Genomic DNA, 19,769 nt, shown 5'->3' with positions numbered 1-19,769 from the left:
CCGTCTTTCCCGCAGCCAGGGCCCCTTCCTCTTTTGTGCCCTGTCTGCACAGACATCACTAATGGATCGCAGCTCTCCTTCCGGCAGCCAGGGCCCCTTCATCCTTGTGCCCTGTCCGCAGATGCTCTGTTTGCGGAGAGGAGTCCGTGAGAGTTTCCTTCTAGCTCTAAATACTCATGATCCTAAACAATTCTCGTGCCTCTGTGGCCTGAATGTGAATATCTTCTCAGGTCTCTGCAACTGTTAAAGAGGGTTTCTATGCAGTTTCACTGGGTAAGTCATGTCACCGGGACTGGATGTTCACATCTGAGTGGGAATTGGGCAGGGATGTGAGGTCCAGACCCAGCAGTAGAGGGTGAGGTTAACCCGGCCTCCTGTCTGGAAATAAAGTACAAATTACGTGCTCCCTAGTCAACTGGCTGTCGTATTCTGAGCTTTTCCCCACAGCCCTCCACCCCCAGACTCAAACCCGTATCTCTTGGCCTACCTGGGCCTAGTTAATCTCCTTACATATAAAAAATGTAGAGACCTGTACCCTTCCTTTCATGGAACCAGAGCAGTGAACAGCCCAATCTTTAGGTCTACAACTGGACTGTTCTGTACCAATGAAACAGTGCTTTATTTTATATCTTCATCCGCAAACGGCTTTATCCAAGGAGGTGTCTTCTAGAACAATGAAAGGTTTGCCTCAGTTCTGAGGGTGGAGACTGTCTGCTTCACCCTTATATTTGGTGGTGGTGGTTTAGTCGCTGAGTCGTGTCCGACTCTTGGGACCCCATGGACAGAGGAGCCTGGCAGGCTACAGTCCATGGGATTCTCCCGGCAAGAGTACTGGAGTGGGTTGCCATTTCCTTCTCCAGGGGATCTTCCAGACCCAGGAATCGAACCTGGGTCTCCTACATTGCAAGCAGATCCTTTACCAACTGAGCCACCAGGGAAACAAGAAGCATATGTGGGGGATTTGAGAAGAGTTGTTTAATCTCTGCTTCAGGATTTAGAAAACTTGGGAGTCCAGTATCTCTATCACTCAAGATAATCTTTTTAAAAACATTTTTTAAGAATATATTTATGTAAACTTAAATTTTTCATTTTAATAAATGGATGGCCAAAAGTAAGACTGGCTGATTAAGTACCAGATTTCTTGAAACTGTAGAGCTGACACAGTAGAAGATTGCTGGTCTGGGAATGGGCCCCCTTTGAAGCAGCTCTGTCCCTCTAGCGGAATCAGTTCCCGCCATAAAATAGGGATTAAATTAGCAATATTGTTTCTTTACAAAAGAAGCTGAAAAAAATATATGCAGATGCTTTCCTAGTCTTATCTCATGGAAGCAGCAAGAATTGTCCCCTGAAGTCCTTCAGTTATAAGATGCTGCTCTCACCACAAGCACAGCTGTGGTCCTTGTCATTTTTCAGAGGAGAGGGTGGAGGCAGGCAGAGGCTGTGTGGCTTGCGCAGTTGAGGAGGAGGCAGAAAGGATGCCTATATCAGGGCTGACTGCCTGGCATGTATTCGAAAGCTGTTGCCTTCGGCAGAATACCTGCCCTCCCCTTGTTCTTGGCAGTGGTGACAGCACTTGGGAGACTCAGACTGATGGTCTGCTTAACATTTAGTGAGAGTGTTGTGGTTCTCGGTGGAGGACAGCAAACGCTCCAGCATTGCTCAGAGTCTGTCGCTGAGCGGGAGGTGATGATAAATATCAGAACTTAGCTGTCACCCAGCCAGGTTCTGAGACAGGCAGGTTGGGAAGCAGAGGCCGTTCTCAGGCAGAAACAAGTCTGATGGGGACTTAATTGGAGCCCGAGAAAATGGCAGGAGAAGTACTGTGTGAACAGGTACCCTCCCCGGGGGAGTTTAGGTAGAACCAGGAGCACCCCTCTGCTGAGCAGAGAGACCCTTAGGGACCCCCTGTGTTGACAGCTTCCCATCCCCCCGAAGCAGTCAATGTGTAACCCCTTCCTGCGGGAGAATATGGGAGGGAACAGGACAGGTCTGAATGTGGTCGGGAGAGGGGTGGCTGGGGCGCTAATTCAAAGATAAGCCCTTGTGTGTGTCTGCGTCGGGTGATTTGTAGGCTGGGGACTGACTCTCCATCAGTAGACTGACTGTCCTTGCCCCAGAGAGGACATCGAATAAAGCTATCTGCTCACTTATAGATTTTATTTCCAGAGAATTACTTGTTTTTACAGAAATGGCCTTCAAAGTGGACTATATTGCAAAACAGGAGATTGTAAAAAAATTAAAACAAACATCTGGAATTCAAAGCATTCCAAAAAAACAGAAAAAGATCTTGAAGCTAGCATATTATAAAAATCCTTGAGCAGGACTCTTCCCTGTCATATGTTGTATCTTCTTTAACCACATGGAGCTGGAGATGAGACTGCTTGCCTTTCCACTCCTAGTATGCGCACGCACGCACGCACACGCACACACACACACACACACACACCCCTCCCACACTGCCCAAGATTCTGGTACCTGCTTTTGCACCTGTCATTTCAGTAAAGCAACCGATGAAAAAAACATGCCTCTAAAATGTGCGCTTTGATTGTAAAGTTGGCCTTGAAAGGTGTGGCGTCCAGTTGTGTTTTGAGGTGTTACTCTGGCTCGTAGGTGATGTTCCCTTCCGTAGGGCGCAGTGAAGCAGTACCTGTAAGATGATGTTCAGATGCGATGAAAGGCTTCCTCTCAGGTTTCCCTTCTTCCTTACCTCCCTCGTCCCTCCCAGAGCAAAGTTGTTAAGCTTGCTGTCTGCTCGCTCACCAGTAATTCTCTGAAGCTGGATTTCGGTTGCTTGTCTTCATAAAGGAGAGACTCAGAAACAAGGTGTTGCAATCATACCACTTGGACAGGATGGAAAAGAAAATGCTTGGTTTTCACTTTTGGACTCTTATCCATCTTGAGGCACTGTTGTCTGGCACCCAAAGTTTGGGGTTCTCTGTGGCACAGGCTTTCTGTTGAGAGTGAAAAGTAGGACTTCCCTGGCCCAGTGGGAAAGAGTGCCCCTGCCAAGCAGGAGACATGGGTTCAATCCCTGACCTGGGAAGATACCACATATGGAGGAGCAACTAAGCCCAGGCACCACACCTACTGAGCCGGTGCCCTAGTGCCCAGGGGCCACAGCTGCTGAATCCCGCGTGCCCTAGAGCCTGGACTCTGAAATGAGAAGCCTCCATGGTGAGAAGCCCATATACTGCACCTGGAGAGTAGCCCCCACTCGCCGCAACTAGAGAAAAGCTTGTGCAGCCACGAAGACCCAGCACAGCCAAAAATAAATAAAATTATAAAAGAAGAATGAAAAGTAGTATTAGTGTAGGTCCCTTGGTGGCTTAACCTTGGCGGGTAGTATGCAGGTGGAGAGCCCGCCTCCACCGAGGGGTAGGTGCCCTGTGCCAGGGCTTGGTGGAGCCCTTGCGGGACAGCTGGCTCTTGTCTGCAGACAGATGTGTTCCCAGCCCCCCAGAGGGACTAATAATGAGGAAACCACTGCAAACAGGAGGGGACATGTATTCCTGAAATGCACATGGAATTTTGAGGGTTGAGTTGGATGTGAACAAAACAGATAAAATTCCAAACCACTAACTATGTCCCTGATGTCTGTTCCCTCCTAGTCTACACGAAGGAAGCATTTCAGTATTATTTTTTTGTGAGAAAGTATTGAGTATTCCAAGTAAAAACAGTTGAGGAATTAACTGGGACCATTTTATTAACTCAAGAGTGGAGCCATAATCAGTTACACAGTTTCCCAAGCTGATTTCGTGTAAGTGTAATAGAATTTCGTGGTAGTTTGTAGAATAAAATTTTGTATAAGCTATACTCACAGAATCCTAAGCCCTTCAAAGTAGAAAGTGAAAATGTTAGTTGCCAAGTCATGTCCAACTCTTTGCAACCCCTGGACTGTAGCCAGCCAAGCTCTTTATCCTTGGGATTTTCCAGGCAAGAATACTGGAGTAGGTGGGGAATGGCAATTCCCTTCTCCAGGGGATCTTCCTGACCCACAGATCGAACCCAGATCTCTTGCTTTGCAGGCAAATTCTTTACCATCTGAGCCATCAGAGAAGCCCCAAAAGCTCATTTAAGCTGTTGGAGTTTTAGAAGAAGTATGTTACATAAAGAACTTAATATAAAGTGAGTTACAAACGAGAACAGTTCTGGTGTTGAGAGTTGTACATTATGAAACTGGTGACACAGCTTCACGCTGGGCTGTGCCGGTGATGCCGGCATCAATTCGTTTATCCACCTCAGTGGGAGAGCGTGTGTTGGGGAGAAAGATGCAGACCCCGAGTCAGAGGACCTTTCTGGGGCTCAGTGTCCTGTTCTGAAAAGTGGAGGTGAAGTAGCTACAAATCACTGGGTTGGATGTGAGAATTAGATGAAATAACATAGAGAGGTGATTCGTAAAGTATGATATATGACAGAACTGCTATTGTCTATTATTATTATTTTTAAAAAATCATTTTACTTGTTTATTTTTGGCTGTGCTGAGTCCTGATCGCTGCTCGAGCTTTTCTCTGCTTGCTGTGCTCGGGCTCAGGAGTTGTGGCTCCCAGACTCTAAGCACAAGCTCAATAATTATGGCTCATGGACTTAGTTGCTCCGGGGCACATGGGATCTTCCTGGGTCAGGGATCAAACCCGTGTCTCCTGCGTTGGCAGGCAGATTCTTTACCACTAGCCACCAGGAAAGCCCCAAGTTTCTATTATTGTTTATTGGTGCGTTCCTATTTTATTTTATGTCAGGACTTCCCAAATGAACCATGTTTTGAAGGCTCTGACTACTTTTTTAACAATTCTTTGTTACTATCCTTATGTATGTTATGTTTATATTATATATAGTAAATACATAAATATTCATGGTAATATATTTAAATGTAAAAGGGGCCTCTGAGACGCTTTCATAGCTGAAGCTCGTTGCCCTACAACCCTGACTATCTCTGACAATTATGTTTCCAAGGATATTACTTTCCAGTCCTGCTGTCTGCACGTTGCTTGGAGGAGTTGTGGGTGAGATGTGATGCTGGTGGGCAGCCCTTCATGCGGCATGACTGTACCATGCTTAGCTCTGCTCAAAATAAACTCAGACACTAAAGACGGTGGGCTTCCCAAGTGGCGCTCGTGGTAGAGAATCCGCCTGTCAATGCAGGAGACACAAGAGACTCGGGTTCAGTCCCTGGGTCGGGAAGATCCTCTGGAGGAAGGCATGACAACCCACTCCAGTATTCTTGCCTGGAGAATCCCCACGGACAGAGGAGCCTGGCCAGCCACAGTCCGTAGGGTTACACAGAGTCGGACATGAGTGAAGCGACTTGGCCAGAAAAGACAATGCATTATTTAAAGAGGTGCCATAAAATTACACATCAAAACCACTGTATTTTCAAATCAGGCTCTCCAGGAGTCTCCATGTATAGATTTTGCTAGAAACAATGTTGGAGGAATGGGGAAAAGATTCTCTAGGGTCTCCGTTGTCCTAATTCATGTCTCAGTGAAATCTCTCCATGGGGACCACACTGTATTTTCAGCAGTAAAATTGATTGTCCCTTTTTCCTCTTCTTAGTCTAGTTGGCGTTATGAATGTACCTCCACTTTCTCTGTATTATTATCCTTTGTCAAAGCGCAGTTTTATTATTCTGCCTCTCTCACTGTTTTAGAAAGAAAAAAAAAGAAGTTAAACCCGCAGTGCGCTCAAAAGCTTCCTGTTAGAGTCATCACTGGGAAATTCTCTTTTTACTTAAAATGGCTGGGCATAGAAATAGGAATCTGATTATTCCAGTGACCTGGTTAGCAAAGTGGGGAGACAAGCCATCGATTGTCTTTCTTATTAGTATTAAAACTAGACTGGGACTTCCCTGGTGGCCCAGTGGTTAAGAATCTGCCTGCCAGTGCAGAGGACCAGGGGTTCGATCCCAGGTCTGGGAAGATTCCACGTGCCGTCTGTCCATGGGATTCTCCAGGCAAGAAAACCGGAGTGGGTTGCCATGTCCTTCTCCAGGGGATCTTCCTGACCCAGGGATTGAAGCCAGGTCTCCTGCACTGCAGGTAGATTCTTTACCAGCTGAGCTATGAGGGAAGCCCAAGAGAAATCTCTGCAATGAGAAGCCTACACACCGAAACTCGAGAGGGGCCCCTGCTCACTGCAACTAGGAAAGCTGGACTTGACAAGAGAGACCCAGCACAGCCCCAGCAAGTAAGACTAAGAAGAAACTACACAGAGTATCTCCTCATGATTGAGAAAGTGCTGGTGAGTTTATAGTGTGTCCACTTATTCACCAGGTATTTATTGAGGCCCTACTATATGCCCAGTCACTGTTCCCTTTGCTGAGGCTCCAGACATCAGTGAGTTAATTAAGCCGACGTGGTCTTTGCCCTCACAGAGGTTATTATGCCGACCATCAGTCTATGAAGGAACACCGTGGATTTAAGAGGTGTACGGACAGGAGGAGCGAATACTTAACCCAGCAGTTTGTTTTCAAACGTAAACTCTTGATTTTAACTCCTGGATTCATCATTTCCTTCTTCACCATAAAAAAGCCAGTGCTGAAAATGTTCTGTCTTTTAGAGCTTTTTGGTTTATTGGGAATGAAAGTCTCTTGACATTTGTTTGACTGTATAATCCTACTTTCAAACAGAGTAAATATTTGGTTAGAAGCAGGAAGGAACCACTTTTCAAACCAGTTTAAAAAGGGAATATAATTAGAATAATCTTCGTGTGACATACAGTCTCTGGAGGAGATACAGTTTGTAACCATGTAATAGTGATGTTGCTGGCAGAGTCTTTTGTTACCACATTGCTTATGTAGATTTGAGTGGCCATACTTCCGATTTTAACGAATTTATATGTATTTATAAAGCCTGTTGGTCAGTGTGGAGGGGCTCTACTCCCAGGCCTTGGTCCGCACTGATTGGAGTGGACCATTCTGACTTGGTGTCTGCAGAAAGTCAGCTGTCTCCTGAGGTCATTGGCTCCCAAGCTTTCTCCTTATTTTCTGGAACTTTTGCATAAATATTGCGTGACAGTTTTTGGTTTTAAATAAAGCAAATAAGAAGCAGACACAATTGCTTTCATTCTGCTGGTAGAGTTTCAGCAGCTGCGGAAGTCTCTGCGATGCCGAGGATGGGAGGGGACAGTCCAGGCTTCTGTGTGTGAGAGCAGACGGGTGTTCTCTGGGATGCCCCATGGAAGAAGCAGGCTGAGAGGATGTGGGTGTCAGTCCCTGCTTTCCTGTCTGTGATCAGGTGGCCTTACCTTTGTGGTAAAGGGATGACACTTGCTTTGACACCCTTATGGTGTTAAGAAGGTCAAAGGATGTATCGATTTGAAAGTTCTTTGTAAGCAAAATCTATGTTGGGAGGTAGCTGGTTTCCCAGCCTTTCTTGTGTTACAAATTGGAATGTGTGTGTGCGTGCGTGTTAAGTCTCTTCAGTCGTGTCTGACTCTCTGTGAACCCAGGCACTGCAGCCTGCCAGGCTCCGCTGTCCATGGGATTCTTGGGGCCAGAACACTGGAGTGGGTTGCCATGCCCTCCAGCAGGGGATCTTCCCGACCCAGGGATCGAACCCGGGTCTCTTACATCTCCCGCATTGGTAGGCAGGTTCTTTATCACTAGCACCACCTGGGAAGCCCCACAAACTGGACTGACAACAGTCTGCTCCCTGGAACACAGCATCACGTGGAACCTTCGGAGAGGCTTCGCTCCTCTCCAGGACGCTGCTTCATCCTCAGGTTGGGGGTGCTCAGAGTGCCATCCTTAGCTCGCCTCCCTCTGCTACTGGCACGGTGAATCGTTGCTTTTGAGCTCTGAATCTGGCTGTTTTTCAGTAAAGGAGATCTCCTGCCTCACACTCCCTCCAGTCTATTCCATTCTACATGATGTGTTTTGTGAATCTGGAAGCACGGACGTGTATCTGAATGAACGTGCTCTACGCAAGACTGGAGTAACTTCTTTACATTATTTTAACGCTTTGGAATAAGAGCAAATCTTGGCTCACCTTTACAATGAGGATTTTTATAAACATGGTTCTTAGCACGTGTGAACAGTTTTAGAGTTGACAGTATGTTCTAGACACGTGGAAGGATTTAAACAGAAGTGCCGAAGGCGATGGCACCCCACTCCAGTACTCTTGCCTGGAAAATCCCGTGGACGGAGGAGCCTGGTAGGCTGCAGTCCATGGGGTCGCTAGGAGTCGGACACGACTGAGCGACTTCACTTTCACTTTTCACTTTCATGCACTGGAGAAGGAAATGGCAACCCACTCCAGTGCTCTTGCCTGGAGAATCCCAGGGACGGGGAGCCTGGTGGGCTGCCGTCTCTGGGGTCGCAGAGAGTCAGACACGACTGAAGCGACTTAGCAGCAGCAGCCGATCGCTGGAGTGGTTGCTAAATTCATCAATTATTTATGCTAAATCCTGTCTACTCAAGAACCAACTTGTGAGCTCTGAGGTACTAAAAAGAAAACCTAACCCTTCAGACTCTTGAGAGTCCCTTGGACAGCAAGGAGATCCAATCAGTCCATTCCGAAGGAGATCAGCCCTGGGATTTCTTTGGAAGGAATGATGCTAAAGCTGAAACTCCAATACTTTGGCCACCTCATGAGACGAGTTGACTCATTGGAAAAGACTCTGATGCTGGGAGGGATTGGGGGCAGGAGGAGAAGGGGATGACAGAGGATGAGATGGCTGGATGGCATCACTGACTCGATGGACGTGAGTCTCAGTGAACTCTGGGAGTTGGTGATGGACAGGGAGGCCGGGCCTGCTGCAATTCATGGGGTCACAAAGAGTAGGACACAACTGAGCGACTGAACTGAACTGAACTGAACCCTTCAGACAAGGAAAGAACTGTCAGTTCTGAGCGGCACCAGTAGGTGGCACTGATGGTCACCAGAGGTCCAGCACGGAGTCCTGGAAACTGGTTCCTGCCTTTATGCTTAGATTTGAGTTATTTTAAGAATCCTGATAACGCTGTAATATCTGACAAGTGCAGAAGCCATGAGCATGTTGCTAGTGATAAGGGGAACATGATGATGACAGACGAAATTCAGATGGTGGTTTTTTAAAAAGCAAGTGGTGAGAACACACAGTTGTGTGTGTATGCGAGGCAGTTAGCGCCGTTGAAGGAGCACTTCTAAGGGACAAAGAATAATGCCTGCCGCGTGTTGAAGGTGCTGTGTCCAAGCAGACGACAGTCATTGGCAGGTGCTGGGGGGAAATCCTTGACAAGGTAGAGCACACCCTGTAATGCATGACTTGGAAGAGCAGCGTCAGACATGTGGAGTGAAGCGAAGTGAAAGTCGCTCAGTCGTGTCCGACTCTTTGTGACCCCGTGGACTGTAGCCCGCCAGGCTCCTCTGTCCATGGGATTCTCCAGGCAAGAATACTGGAGTGGGTAGCCATGCCCTCCTCCAGGGGATCTTCCTGACCCAGGAATCGAACTGGGGTCTCCTGCACTGCAGGCAGATTCTTTACCAGCTCAGCCACCTGGGAATTAGCCTGATGCTTATTCAGGAAACAACTGCAGGCTTGTTGAGGAGCTGATCATGGTGGAGGTGCTGCCGATGAAACCCTGGTCCAAAGCTCTGGGCGTGACCAAGGCCCGAGTCCCTCCGAAGGCCACGAGTGGAGGGTTGGAGCTGCGGGACTGCCCACAGCAGCTGTGAAGGTATCAAGGGAGCGCGATTAGCTGCCGCCTCTTTTTCAGCGTAGAAGAAACTGATCCTTTTTTGCAAAATGATGCCCCACAGATCTCATATCACTGAGGGAAGGGAGAATGAACCTGTTTTTAAGGTTCACACTCCCTTTAGTGGAAATGCATTCAAAGACCGCAAGCCTGAGCCCTTCAAAGCCATCTCAGGCTTCTGAACAGACCAACTTCCCCAAAGCCTGCTGGGCACCTTCTCATCTGCTCATCAGGAGGGGGACTGGTTATTGTCCTGTTGTGCTCTAGGTGCAGGGAGCTGCATCCTTTTGTTAACATAATATCAAAATAAGAGGAAAAAAGAATGTGGCAGTTAGCGACTGTGAAACCTATAGGATTCATCCATTTGCCAAGTAATAGGCATAAGGGGCTTCCCAGGTGGTAAAGAACCCACTGCCAATGCAGCAAATGTAAGAGACGCGGGTTTGATCCCTGGGTTGGGAAGATCCCCGGAGTAGGAAATGGCAACCACTCCACTATTGTTGCCTGGAAAATCCCATGGACAGAGGAGCCTGGCAGGCTACAGTCCATGGGGTCGCAAAGAGTCGCACACGACTGAAGTAACTTAGCACACACACACACACACATAGAGGTGGCCGATGCCATTTATCACCTGCGTTATTTTGGAGATAATTATTCACATGGGTACCGAACGGGTCGGCCAGCTGGGAAGTACAGTGTCGCAGGTAGCCACGTGCCAGCTGTGGTGGGGAAGGGGCGGGGTTGAGATGGCCCTGCAGGTTTGTTTTATGACATAGAAGTGACCCCAAGTCCCCCCGTGCTCTGTGCTGAGTCTCAGCACCAATGCTGACCTCCGGCTGAAATGTTTGCAGGCAATTTCTGACTTATGCCAGGACCCAGGAAGGAGTCCTCAGGTATAAGGCTCAGAAGTGGCGGTCCTGTGGGTTGAGGGTGACTGTCTCAGCCACACAGGTTACGTGGCTGCAGGCTGGCCACTGCCCAGACTCCGTGCTTGGGCCAGGGAGTAGTCGACGTGGCCAGTGTGACTGACCTGGTCTTAGGAGGCTCCCGGGGTACTATGCCAACTCAGTCACAGAGCCTGGGGGGTGGCATGGGGCCCACAGGGGTGGCCCCGGGGATCCCCACAGTGGAACTGGGAACCTCATGGGCAGGAGCCGGCTCCTGGGAAGACTGCGTAGAGTGGCAGTAGCCCAAATTCTGAGCTGGGGCATGGTGGCACTGGGGAGCCTGGGCGGCAGTGGGCGCCGGGGAGAGGGGGAAGGGCTCCAGGCACCAAGTGCTCCAGGCGTGTCCCAGCCCTAGATGGGGAGAGAGGCGAGCGCAGTGTGGTGGTCACGACTAAGGTGTTTCTCTGGTCTGACCTAAAACACACGGGGAGGCTGATCAGGGACTGAGAGAGAAAGAATTGAGATTAAGGAGTAGTGTTGATGTGTTATTACAGTAATCCCAGGGGTCCTGGGGCCAGCCGGGAGCAAGACACAAGCAAACCACCAGCCCTCAGCTTCTGAGCAGTAACTCACCACTAACCCTACTGAGTGCAGATGCCGGGGTTTCCTATGGAGTTTCATGGAGTCAGGAGCTCACCTGTTGCTGGGAAATGCGTGGGTACAGTGGTGGGGCGGGGGCACAGTGTTTGGGAACATTGACACAAGGGAAGCATTAGCAGATGATCTTCTGAAATTGCATTGCAGCTCTAAATGGCATAAAAATGTGTTTCGTTTGATTTTTAGCTGTCCTCCAGCTCCTCAAGAAATATTCACCAAATGTTGGCAGATTCTGTCAGTCGAATAAAGGAATTCGGATTTCACCAGGTAACAGACTCCCCTTTCATCTCAGGGGCGAAGGGCAGAGCCAGTTCTGCTGACGTTTCACAAATTGGTTTATTAGCCTCATGCAGAAGTGAAATTAAGTCTTGAGAAGCTCGTGAACACAGCTGTTCATCTTTGCCTGCTGATCCGGAGTGGGAGAGTCTTGAGTGTCACGGAAAGAGCAGGTGCCAGGGCGTATCAGCTGGACCCCTCCCTGAAGACCTGACGCAGTGGGAGTGGGTGGTGGCCAGTGCTGGGGAGGCTGATTTCAGAGATAAAGGAAGCATGAAACTTGGCCGAATGGTGGATTCAGATCAGGTTCCCCAGCGTCCACCCCCTCTCAAGCCAGTCCATTTGCACCGAGTGACCTCTTGTGTCACTGTGTCCACAGTGCTCACGGGACCTCCAGGCGCTCCGCTGTCTGGGTCTGTGTGGACGGGGGTCTCCTGGCCCCCTTGTTCTGCTGTCTTGGTCCCAGAGATGCTCTCAGGATAACTGAGGCAGAGACTGGGAACCCACGGAAGATTGGAAAAAGTGGAGTAAGAGATGAGGCTGTGAAAAGGAGGATCTGGCCATGGTGGGGTGGCGGGAATGGAGGCTGCGGTGAGGGTGGCCCGGCCCAGTTCCCATGGACAGTGTGACCCAGGCCCGTTCTCCTCTGCGGGGCCGAGCATGACCCACGAGCACGCACGTCGCAGACTGGAGTCACGGGCACCCTTGGAGCTGTGGGCCTGCTGTGCAGCTGCTACTTAATAGATGCCTCTTTCCAAAAACAGCAGCCACAGTCGCTAAAGGAACTTTCCAGGGACGCTGCCCTGAGTATGATGTCATTTTACACGCGGGCAGGCGGGAAAGAAAGGTCAGAAGGTCTGCCCTGTTCATTCAGACCCCTGTGTTGAGGTCCTCCTGAGTGCTGGCCTCTGCTGAACAAAACAGCTCACGTCCTGCCCTCGGAAAGCAGCTGTTTCTGACAAGGAGACAGATGATAAAGCTGACATGTGAAGTCAGGTCCTAGGAGCTCTGGAGGAAAATAACGCAGGATAAGGGACCTGAGGACAGGCCAGAGAAGGCTGCTCTGCGAAGTGGGTATTGGAGCAGAGGCCTGGAGACTGAGGCTGGGGCCATGGGGCTGGCTGGGGAAGCCCATTCCAGGCAGAGGGAACCGCACGTAGGCAAGCACAGAGGCGAGAACTGTCGGACGACGCGGTGGAGGAAAGACAGAGAAATGGGTGGATGAGCTCGAGTGAAGTGCCGGGGAGGGAGCCGGTGGGACTGTCTGCGTCAGCCTGCAATGAGTGGCTTTGTGTTGGGGACCTTTGACAGCCCCCCTGCCCGTCTCCAGCTCTGTGCCGTGGCCCCTGGACGTCTGGACCAGTGTCCAGCCTCAGCCCCGCTGCCCCTCCACTTCCCGGCCTTCATCCTGGACCTGTGGGCTTCGGCAGATAGAAGGTTCCTTGTCTTCAGTGGACAGACAGACGTTTCCGCTTCTAAAGAGGAAATGAGGGTTTTCTAAATAGAGAAAGTAAAGATCAACTCGTAAAGCCTTTTCTAAAAGTACATTTTTCTGGAGGAATCCTTAGGGAAACTCAGGACAAGCTCTTGAGTGTTGTAGCTGGGTTGAATGAACACAGCGGCCGAGGTCAGGTCTCACCTGCTGTCGCTCTGTGAAACTCGCTGATTCTGTCTCCTTCCTCCCTGTGCCCATACGCATTGATGCTGCGGATAAAAAAGGAATGCGATTTACTAAACACAGCGCTCTCAGACACTGGGGTAGCCCCCAGCAACTGAGCACTGCCCAAGTTACTATTTACTTAATATATTTCCTTAAGGAGACCCACTTTGCAAACTTCTTGCTTTTCCTAAGCAACAATATGCATCATACCGTAGTTTAGTATTGTAGTTATATTTTTTTCCAGTTATTTAAAATCAGTTTTTAAAAGGCAGATGTCAGACAAACAAAGCTCGACTTGGAAGTTTTTCCTGTTTGAGCTTAGAAATTGGGACCTGCACTTGGGACTGATTTCAGGCTTGCCAACAGCTTCATTAAGGCGATGGCAAATTTTAATAGTCATTCCAAACACCAAAAGCTCTTCTTTGGTTTTTGTAATATTGACTAAAGAAAGGGGCTTAGCTCTAGGCAGGAAAAGAGTATAAGAAGAAAAAAGCGAAAACAAGCAAACCACAAAAGTTTCGCTACATCTGAGGTGAAGTGCAATTTCTGAATTATCACCATCTTCTGTGTTAACCGAGATTTAATGGTGATTGAAACCAATTTCATAGCGTGTATTTTACTTGTGGTGAAATCATTTAACCACAAGAGAGTCTATTTTCTATAGGAAAACACAAAAGAGAAAAGCCATCATTTTTGTGGTGCAGAGCAGAGCACGGCCAGTCCTCCCTGATGCTCAGTTTCTCTCATGACTCAGCTAACAGGCTGTGTCTTGCTGTGTGCACCGAGTTGTAAGTTCAGTTTTCTCATGAGCACTCAGAAGGCTGTCCTCAAATAAACAAAGGGATTTTTAAGTGATTTGGTGTGTTAGATTTCTCTCTGGTTAAAAACAAATTCCCTTGAATGCACTTAATGCTTCAGAATGGTAAACGTTAAAATGGTGATGGTAAACTTAATATTATGTACATTTTACCACAATTTTTAAAATGTCATGGTGGTCAGTCAGTCAGTTCAGTCGCTCAGTTGTGTCCGACTCTTTGCGACCCCATGAATCGCAACACACCAGGCCTCCCTGTCCATCACCAACTCCCGGAGTTCACCCAAACTCATGTCCATCGAGTCGGTTATGCCATCCAGCCATCTCATCCTCTGTCGTCCCCTTCTCCTCCTGCCCTCAATCCCTCCCAGCATCAGAGTCTTTTCCAATGAGTCAACTCGTCTCATGAGGTGGCCAAGGTATTGGAGTTTCAGCTTCAGCATCATTCCTTCCAAAGAAATCCCAGGGCTGATCTCCTTCAGGATGGACTGGTTGGATCTCCTTGCAGTCCAAGGGACTCTCAAGAGTCTTCTCCAACACCACAGTTCAAAAGCATCAATTCTTCAGCACTCAGCTTTCTTCACAGTCCAACTCTCACATCCATACATGACCATTGGAAAAACCATAGCCTTGACTAGATGGACCTTTGTTGGCAAAGTAATGTCTCTGCTTTTCAATATGCTGTCCAGGTTGGTCATAACTTTCCTTCCAAGGAGTAAGCGTCTTTTAATTCCATGGCTGCAGTCACCATCTGCAGTGATTTTGGAGCCCCCCAAAAATAAAGTCTGACACTGTTTCCACTGTTTCTGCATCTATTTCCCATGAAGTTATGGGACCAGATGCCATGATCTTAGTTTTCTGAATGTTGAGCTTTAAGCCAACTTTTTCACTCTCCTCTTTCACTTTTCTCAAGAGGCTTTTTAGTTCCTCTTCACTTTCTGCCCTAAGGGTGGTGTCATCTGCATATCTGAGGTTATTGATATTTCTCCCTGCAGTCTTGATTCCAGCTTGTGCTTCTTCCAGCCCAGCGTTTCTCATGATGTACTCTGCATAGAAGTTAAATAAGCAGGGTGACAATATACAACCTTGACGCACTGCTTTTCCTGTTTGGAACCAGTCTGTTGTTCCATGTCCAGTTCTAACTGTTGCTTCCTGACCTGCATATAGGTTTCTGAAGAGGCAGGTCAGGTGGTCTGGTATTCCCATCTCTTTCAGAATTTTCCACAGTTTATTGTGATGCACACAGTCAAAGGCTTTGGCATAGTCAATAAAGCAGAAATAGATGTTTTTCTGGAACTCCCTTGCTTTTTCGATGATCCAGTGGATGTTGTCAATTTGATCTCTGGTTCCTCTGCCTTTTATAAAACCAGCTTGAACATCTGGACATCACGGTTCACGTATTGCTGAAGCCTGGCTTGAAGAATTTGGAGCATTACTTTACTAGCGTGTGAGATGAGTGCAGTTGTGCGGTAGTTTGAGCATTCTTTGGCATTGCCTTTCTTTGGGATTGGAATGAAAACTGACCTTTTCCAGTCCTGTGGCCACTGCTGGAGACTTTTGGGTTCTCTATATAGAGTTTCCTGTCATCTGCAAATAGTGGCAGTTTCAACTCTTCCCTTCCAATTTTTTCTTTGTCTTTTACTTCTTTTTCTTGTCTGATTGTTATAGTTATGAATTCCAATACTACGTTGAATAGAAGTGGCAAGAGTGGGCATCTTTGCCTTGTTCCTGTGGGAAGTTTTCAGCTTTTCACCATTGACGATGATGTTTGGCTGCGGGTTTGTTGTAAATGGCCTTCATTATGTTGAGATATGTTCCCTCTAAACAGATACTGATGAGAGTCTGTCTGTTTCACATTCTTTCTCTGCATCTATGGAGATAACCTTGTGGTTTTTGTCTTGTCTTTTGCTGATGTCGTGCACCTCATTGACTGATTTGGGTGTGTAGAGTCATTCTTGTGACCGTGGAATGAATCCAACTTGATCACGGTATAGGATCCTTGTTATGTGTTTTTGGATTCAGTTTACAAATATTTTGTTGAGGAGTTTCGCATCTGTATTATTCAGAGATATTGGCCTGTAAATTTCTTTCTTTTTTTTTTTTGTAGTGTCTTTGCCTGGTTTGGTGTCAGGGTGACGTTGGCTTCATAGAATGACTTTGGGAGTGTCTCCTTCTCTTCAGTCTTTCGGAAGAGTTTGAGAAGGATTGGTATGAATTCTTCTTTGTGTTTGTGGTAGGATTCCCCAGTGAAGCCATTTGGTCCTGGACTTTTGTTTGCAAGCAGGTTTTTTTTTATTATTATTAGAAATTCTATTTCACTTCTAGTAACTGGTCTATTCAAATCCACTATTTCTTCCTGACTCAGCTTTAGTGGACTGTATTCTTCCAGAAATGTGTCCATTTCCTCTGGTTGTCCACCTGGTTGGCATATAATTGTTCATAGTGTTCTCTTATGATTTTTTATATTTCTGTGGTATCAGTTGTTATCTTATTTCTAATTTTGTTTACTTGAGTTCTGTCTCTCTGTCTTCTTTTGAGCCTGGCTAGAGGTTTGTTAAATTTGTGTATCTTTAAAAAAAAAGTTGTTAGTTTTATTGATCTGTTCTATTGTTTTTGAACTCTATTTATCTTCTCTCTGATCTTTATTATTTCCTTCTTTTTGTTGACTTTGGATTTTGTTTGTCCTTTTTCTAATTCTTTAGGTGGTAAGTTGGGCTGTTTGAGATTTTTTTCTTGTTTCTTGAGGAAGGCCTGTATTTCTATGAACCTCCCTCTTAGAACTGCTTTTCCTGCATTCCGTCGATCATGCAAGCGTGTGCTTTCATTTTGGGGCTTTCCATTCTCTTCCGTTCGTCCAGATGCTCGTTTCTGTGCCCACTCCGTACGTAGCACCTGCCTCATTGCCGGAAACTGCCGGAGTTCCTCACTAGTGTTTGGTTTTGTTTTTTAAACAGAAGAAAGTGTCAGTGAAGAAAACACAAGATGAAGAAATAAAACAAATAGATGAAGAGAGAACCAAGGAGATTTATAAAAACTGGAAAGAAGATTCGGAGTGGCAGGCTTCTTGTAAGTACCCAGAGGCCTCTGTAACAGTGACACGAAAGCAGCTTGTTCACTTAATAATATGACGACCTGGGAAACACTTAGAATGGTTGTCCAGAGATATTTTTAACACTAAATTATTACTCAAAGGCTACGGGCCACCTTTTGAATTGCAGCAAGGTTCTCAGCTCATCTTTGCACCAGCAACATTATGATGTATCTAAATGATGGAATGGTATTTAGCTATGAAAAATGTTTTGGAAGAGCGTTTAATGTCCTTGGAATATATTTATATCTGTTTAACTTGAAGAAGAAAAATGATTATAAAAATAGTATGAAAAGCACCCCTGTTTTAAAATGTCTAAGTGTATGAGGGAAGAGGCGTGGAAGGTTAACATATTAACATTAGTTTTCTTGGAGAGGCAGGATTCAAAGTTACTTGTTGGACTTCTTGTTTTTGTGTATTTTTCTCAGCTTTCAACAGTGAGCACATCTAAACTTTGTAATCAGAAGACACAGGGATGACAGGCAGGCTTGTCACATCCTTGCCACACCTGTGGCTGAACCCTGCTTCATTCTGAGTTAGCATTGCCCAGAGAGGGTCCTCCTAGGGAGAGGCCAGTGCCGATGAAGCAGAGCAGAGGGTGAGCGAGGCTGAGGCTGGGAGGATTCGGGTGTGAAGCAGGGTTAGGGCTTCCTTCTGACCTGGACTAGGAAGCCCTAACTGCCCGGTCATCCCTTGAGGCAGTGGGAGGAGCCAGGGACGGGCATGTCCGCAGAATGTTGGGAATTCCTTTACAACGAACACCATTAAAATGACAGTTTTTGTGAAATGAAAATGTTCACCAGATCCCATCACTTCTATGCAGTGAAATCTTAGCGTAATGGAAGATTTTAGGCATTTCTTTGAAGTCAGACATAACAGATTCTGACCAATAATGCCTGAAATGCAGATAAATACCCATAAGGCTTATTCTTACATCCTGCGTCAAGTCCATGATGCTCAGTTGCTGAAATAAAAACTGCCAAAGCCCTTCTGTGTTACAATGCAATCGTAAGAGGCTGTTTTGGGGTTGCTTTCATGCACCCACCGAGGCTGTGACTGGCCGTGTAAGAATCATTTCCTTCTTCGGTCTGGGAGGCCGAATCACTCGTGGTTCAGCCACGCAGACTCTGAGCGTGGCCTCTCTGCCCACCCAGCCGGTCCTCGGCCACAAGCCACTGAAGAGCCCCTGATGGTCTGGGGAGGGGCGGTCTCTGGGCTCAAGGATGAGACTGCGGCTTCACCTCGTATTATCCTGAGACCCTGCTGACCGGACCCTCGCTCGGGCTGAGATTCCTCTCCGCCTTGGCTGCTGCAGGAAGTTCTCGGGCACGGGGCTCCCCTTCCCTCCCCCGTCCCTGCCCCCCCCACTCTGCTCCCCGTCTGCCGCGCTGACTCTGCTCACCGTCTCCGTGGGCTGACTCGAACCCCGCTGTCTCTCCTAGTGCGAAAATCCAAAGCCGCTGATGAGAAGCGGCGCTCCCTGGCCAAGCAGGCCCGGGAGGACTACAAGCGGCTGTCGCAGCGGGGGAGGAGCGGCAAGGGGCAGCAGGGCCCCCCGGGCGGCCCCCAGAAACCCAAGAGGCCCCCGCTCCCCCCCAAGCCTCATTTCCTGAGCCCAGCAGGACAGCCACACACACCTCTCAGGTGAGAAGCCGGGCGAGCAGCTCTAAGTGTAAGTAATTGAGGGTAAGTTGCGTGGCCGCTTCGGGGACAGAGGCTGCCCGTGCCATTCAGTCCAGCCCCACCTCCCAGCCTACGATGCTAAGACACCTGGGCAGGCCTTCATCCCTCCTCGCCTGTAAAATCCCCACTGTGGGTACCACTCACATGCCCAGTAACTTCGTGAAGATACCTAGACAGGTTAGTGACGTCGCATGCCCCCAGCCCAGCCCCTCTCCGGTGACAGCCAGTAAGGGGAGGGGGACGGTTGAGGAGTCGTCCCAGTGGGAACCCCGGGCTTGCTGGCCTTCACGTCACCAGCAGAACTCCATTTTCCACAGATCAGGATGAAAGATTTGATGACGGTTCTCATTCTGGGGCAGCCTTTCCTGGTGGCTCTGCGGGTAAAGAACCTGCCTGCCAGTGCAGGAGATGCAAGAGACGCAGGTTCAATCCCTGGGTCAGGAAGATCCCCTGGAGTAGGAAATGGCAACCCACTCCAGTGTTCTTGTCTGGAACATTCCATGCACAGAGGAGCCTGGAGGGCTACAGTCCACTGGGTCCCAAAGAGTCGGACACGACTGAACACACACACTCATTCTGGGATATACAGCTAAGCTCATAGGTTGAGAATTTGGAAATGTTTCTTTTTTTAAATGCAGACTTTATTTGATGATGACGATTACCTTAGCTTTGGGGGTATTAGGCAGAACAATTTGTTTTGGAAGCTCCTTAACGAAAAGTTAAGAAAGTGAAGAGGAACTAAAAAGCCTCTTGATGAAAGTGAAAGTGGAGAGTGAAAAAGTTGGCTTAAAGCTCAACATTCAGAAAATGAAGATCATGGCATCCGGTTCCATCTCTTCATGGGAAATAGATGGGGAAACAGTGGAAACAGTGTCAGACTTTATTTTTCTGGGTTCCAAAATCACTGCAGATGGTGACTGCAGCCATGGAATTAAAAGACGCTTACTCCTTGGAAGGAAAGCTATGACCAACCTAGATAGCATATTCAAAAGCAGAGACATCAGTTTGCCAACAAATGTCCATCTAGTCAAGGC

The 19,769-nt window shown here is 47.9% G+C and overlaps 1 protein-coding gene across 11 annotated transcripts in view; it reads left to right on the top strand.

Annotated features, from left to right (window-relative positions):
* SH2D4A (SH2 domain containing 4A) overlaps nucleotides 1-19,769 on the top strand; it is a 75,322-nt gene that overhangs the window by 24,648 nt on the left and 30,905 nt on the right. For all 11 annotated transcript variants that reach the window (XR_015156249.1, XR_015156248.1, XR_015156250.1 and 8 more), the window contains 3 exons: nucleotides 11,401-11,481; nucleotides 16,919-17,030; nucleotides 18,495-18,696. Coding sequence is in view for 8 of the 11 variants with exons in the window: in XM_086380539.1 (XP_086236665.1) it covers nucleotides 11,401-11,481; nucleotides 16,919-17,030; nucleotides 18,495-18,696 (395 nt within the window). In the remaining 3 variants the exon portion in view is untranslated. The remainder of the gene's footprint in view (nucleotides 1-11,400; nucleotides 11,482-16,918; nucleotides 17,031-18,494; nucleotides 18,697-19,769) is intronic.

The sequence above is a fragment of the Bos grunniens genome, chromosome 27, assembly GCF_055505025.1.
Source record: "Bos grunniens cultivar Pamir isolate PY7600 chromosome 27, Bosgru_T2T1.0, whole genome shotgun sequence".
In the NCBI taxonomy this organism is placed as follows: domain Eukaryota; kingdom Metazoa; phylum Chordata; class Mammalia; order Artiodactyla; family Bovidae; genus Bos; species Bos grunniens.
The sequence above is the reverse complement of the archived record's forward strand: the minus strand, read 5'-3'. Positions and strand labels throughout refer to the sequence as shown.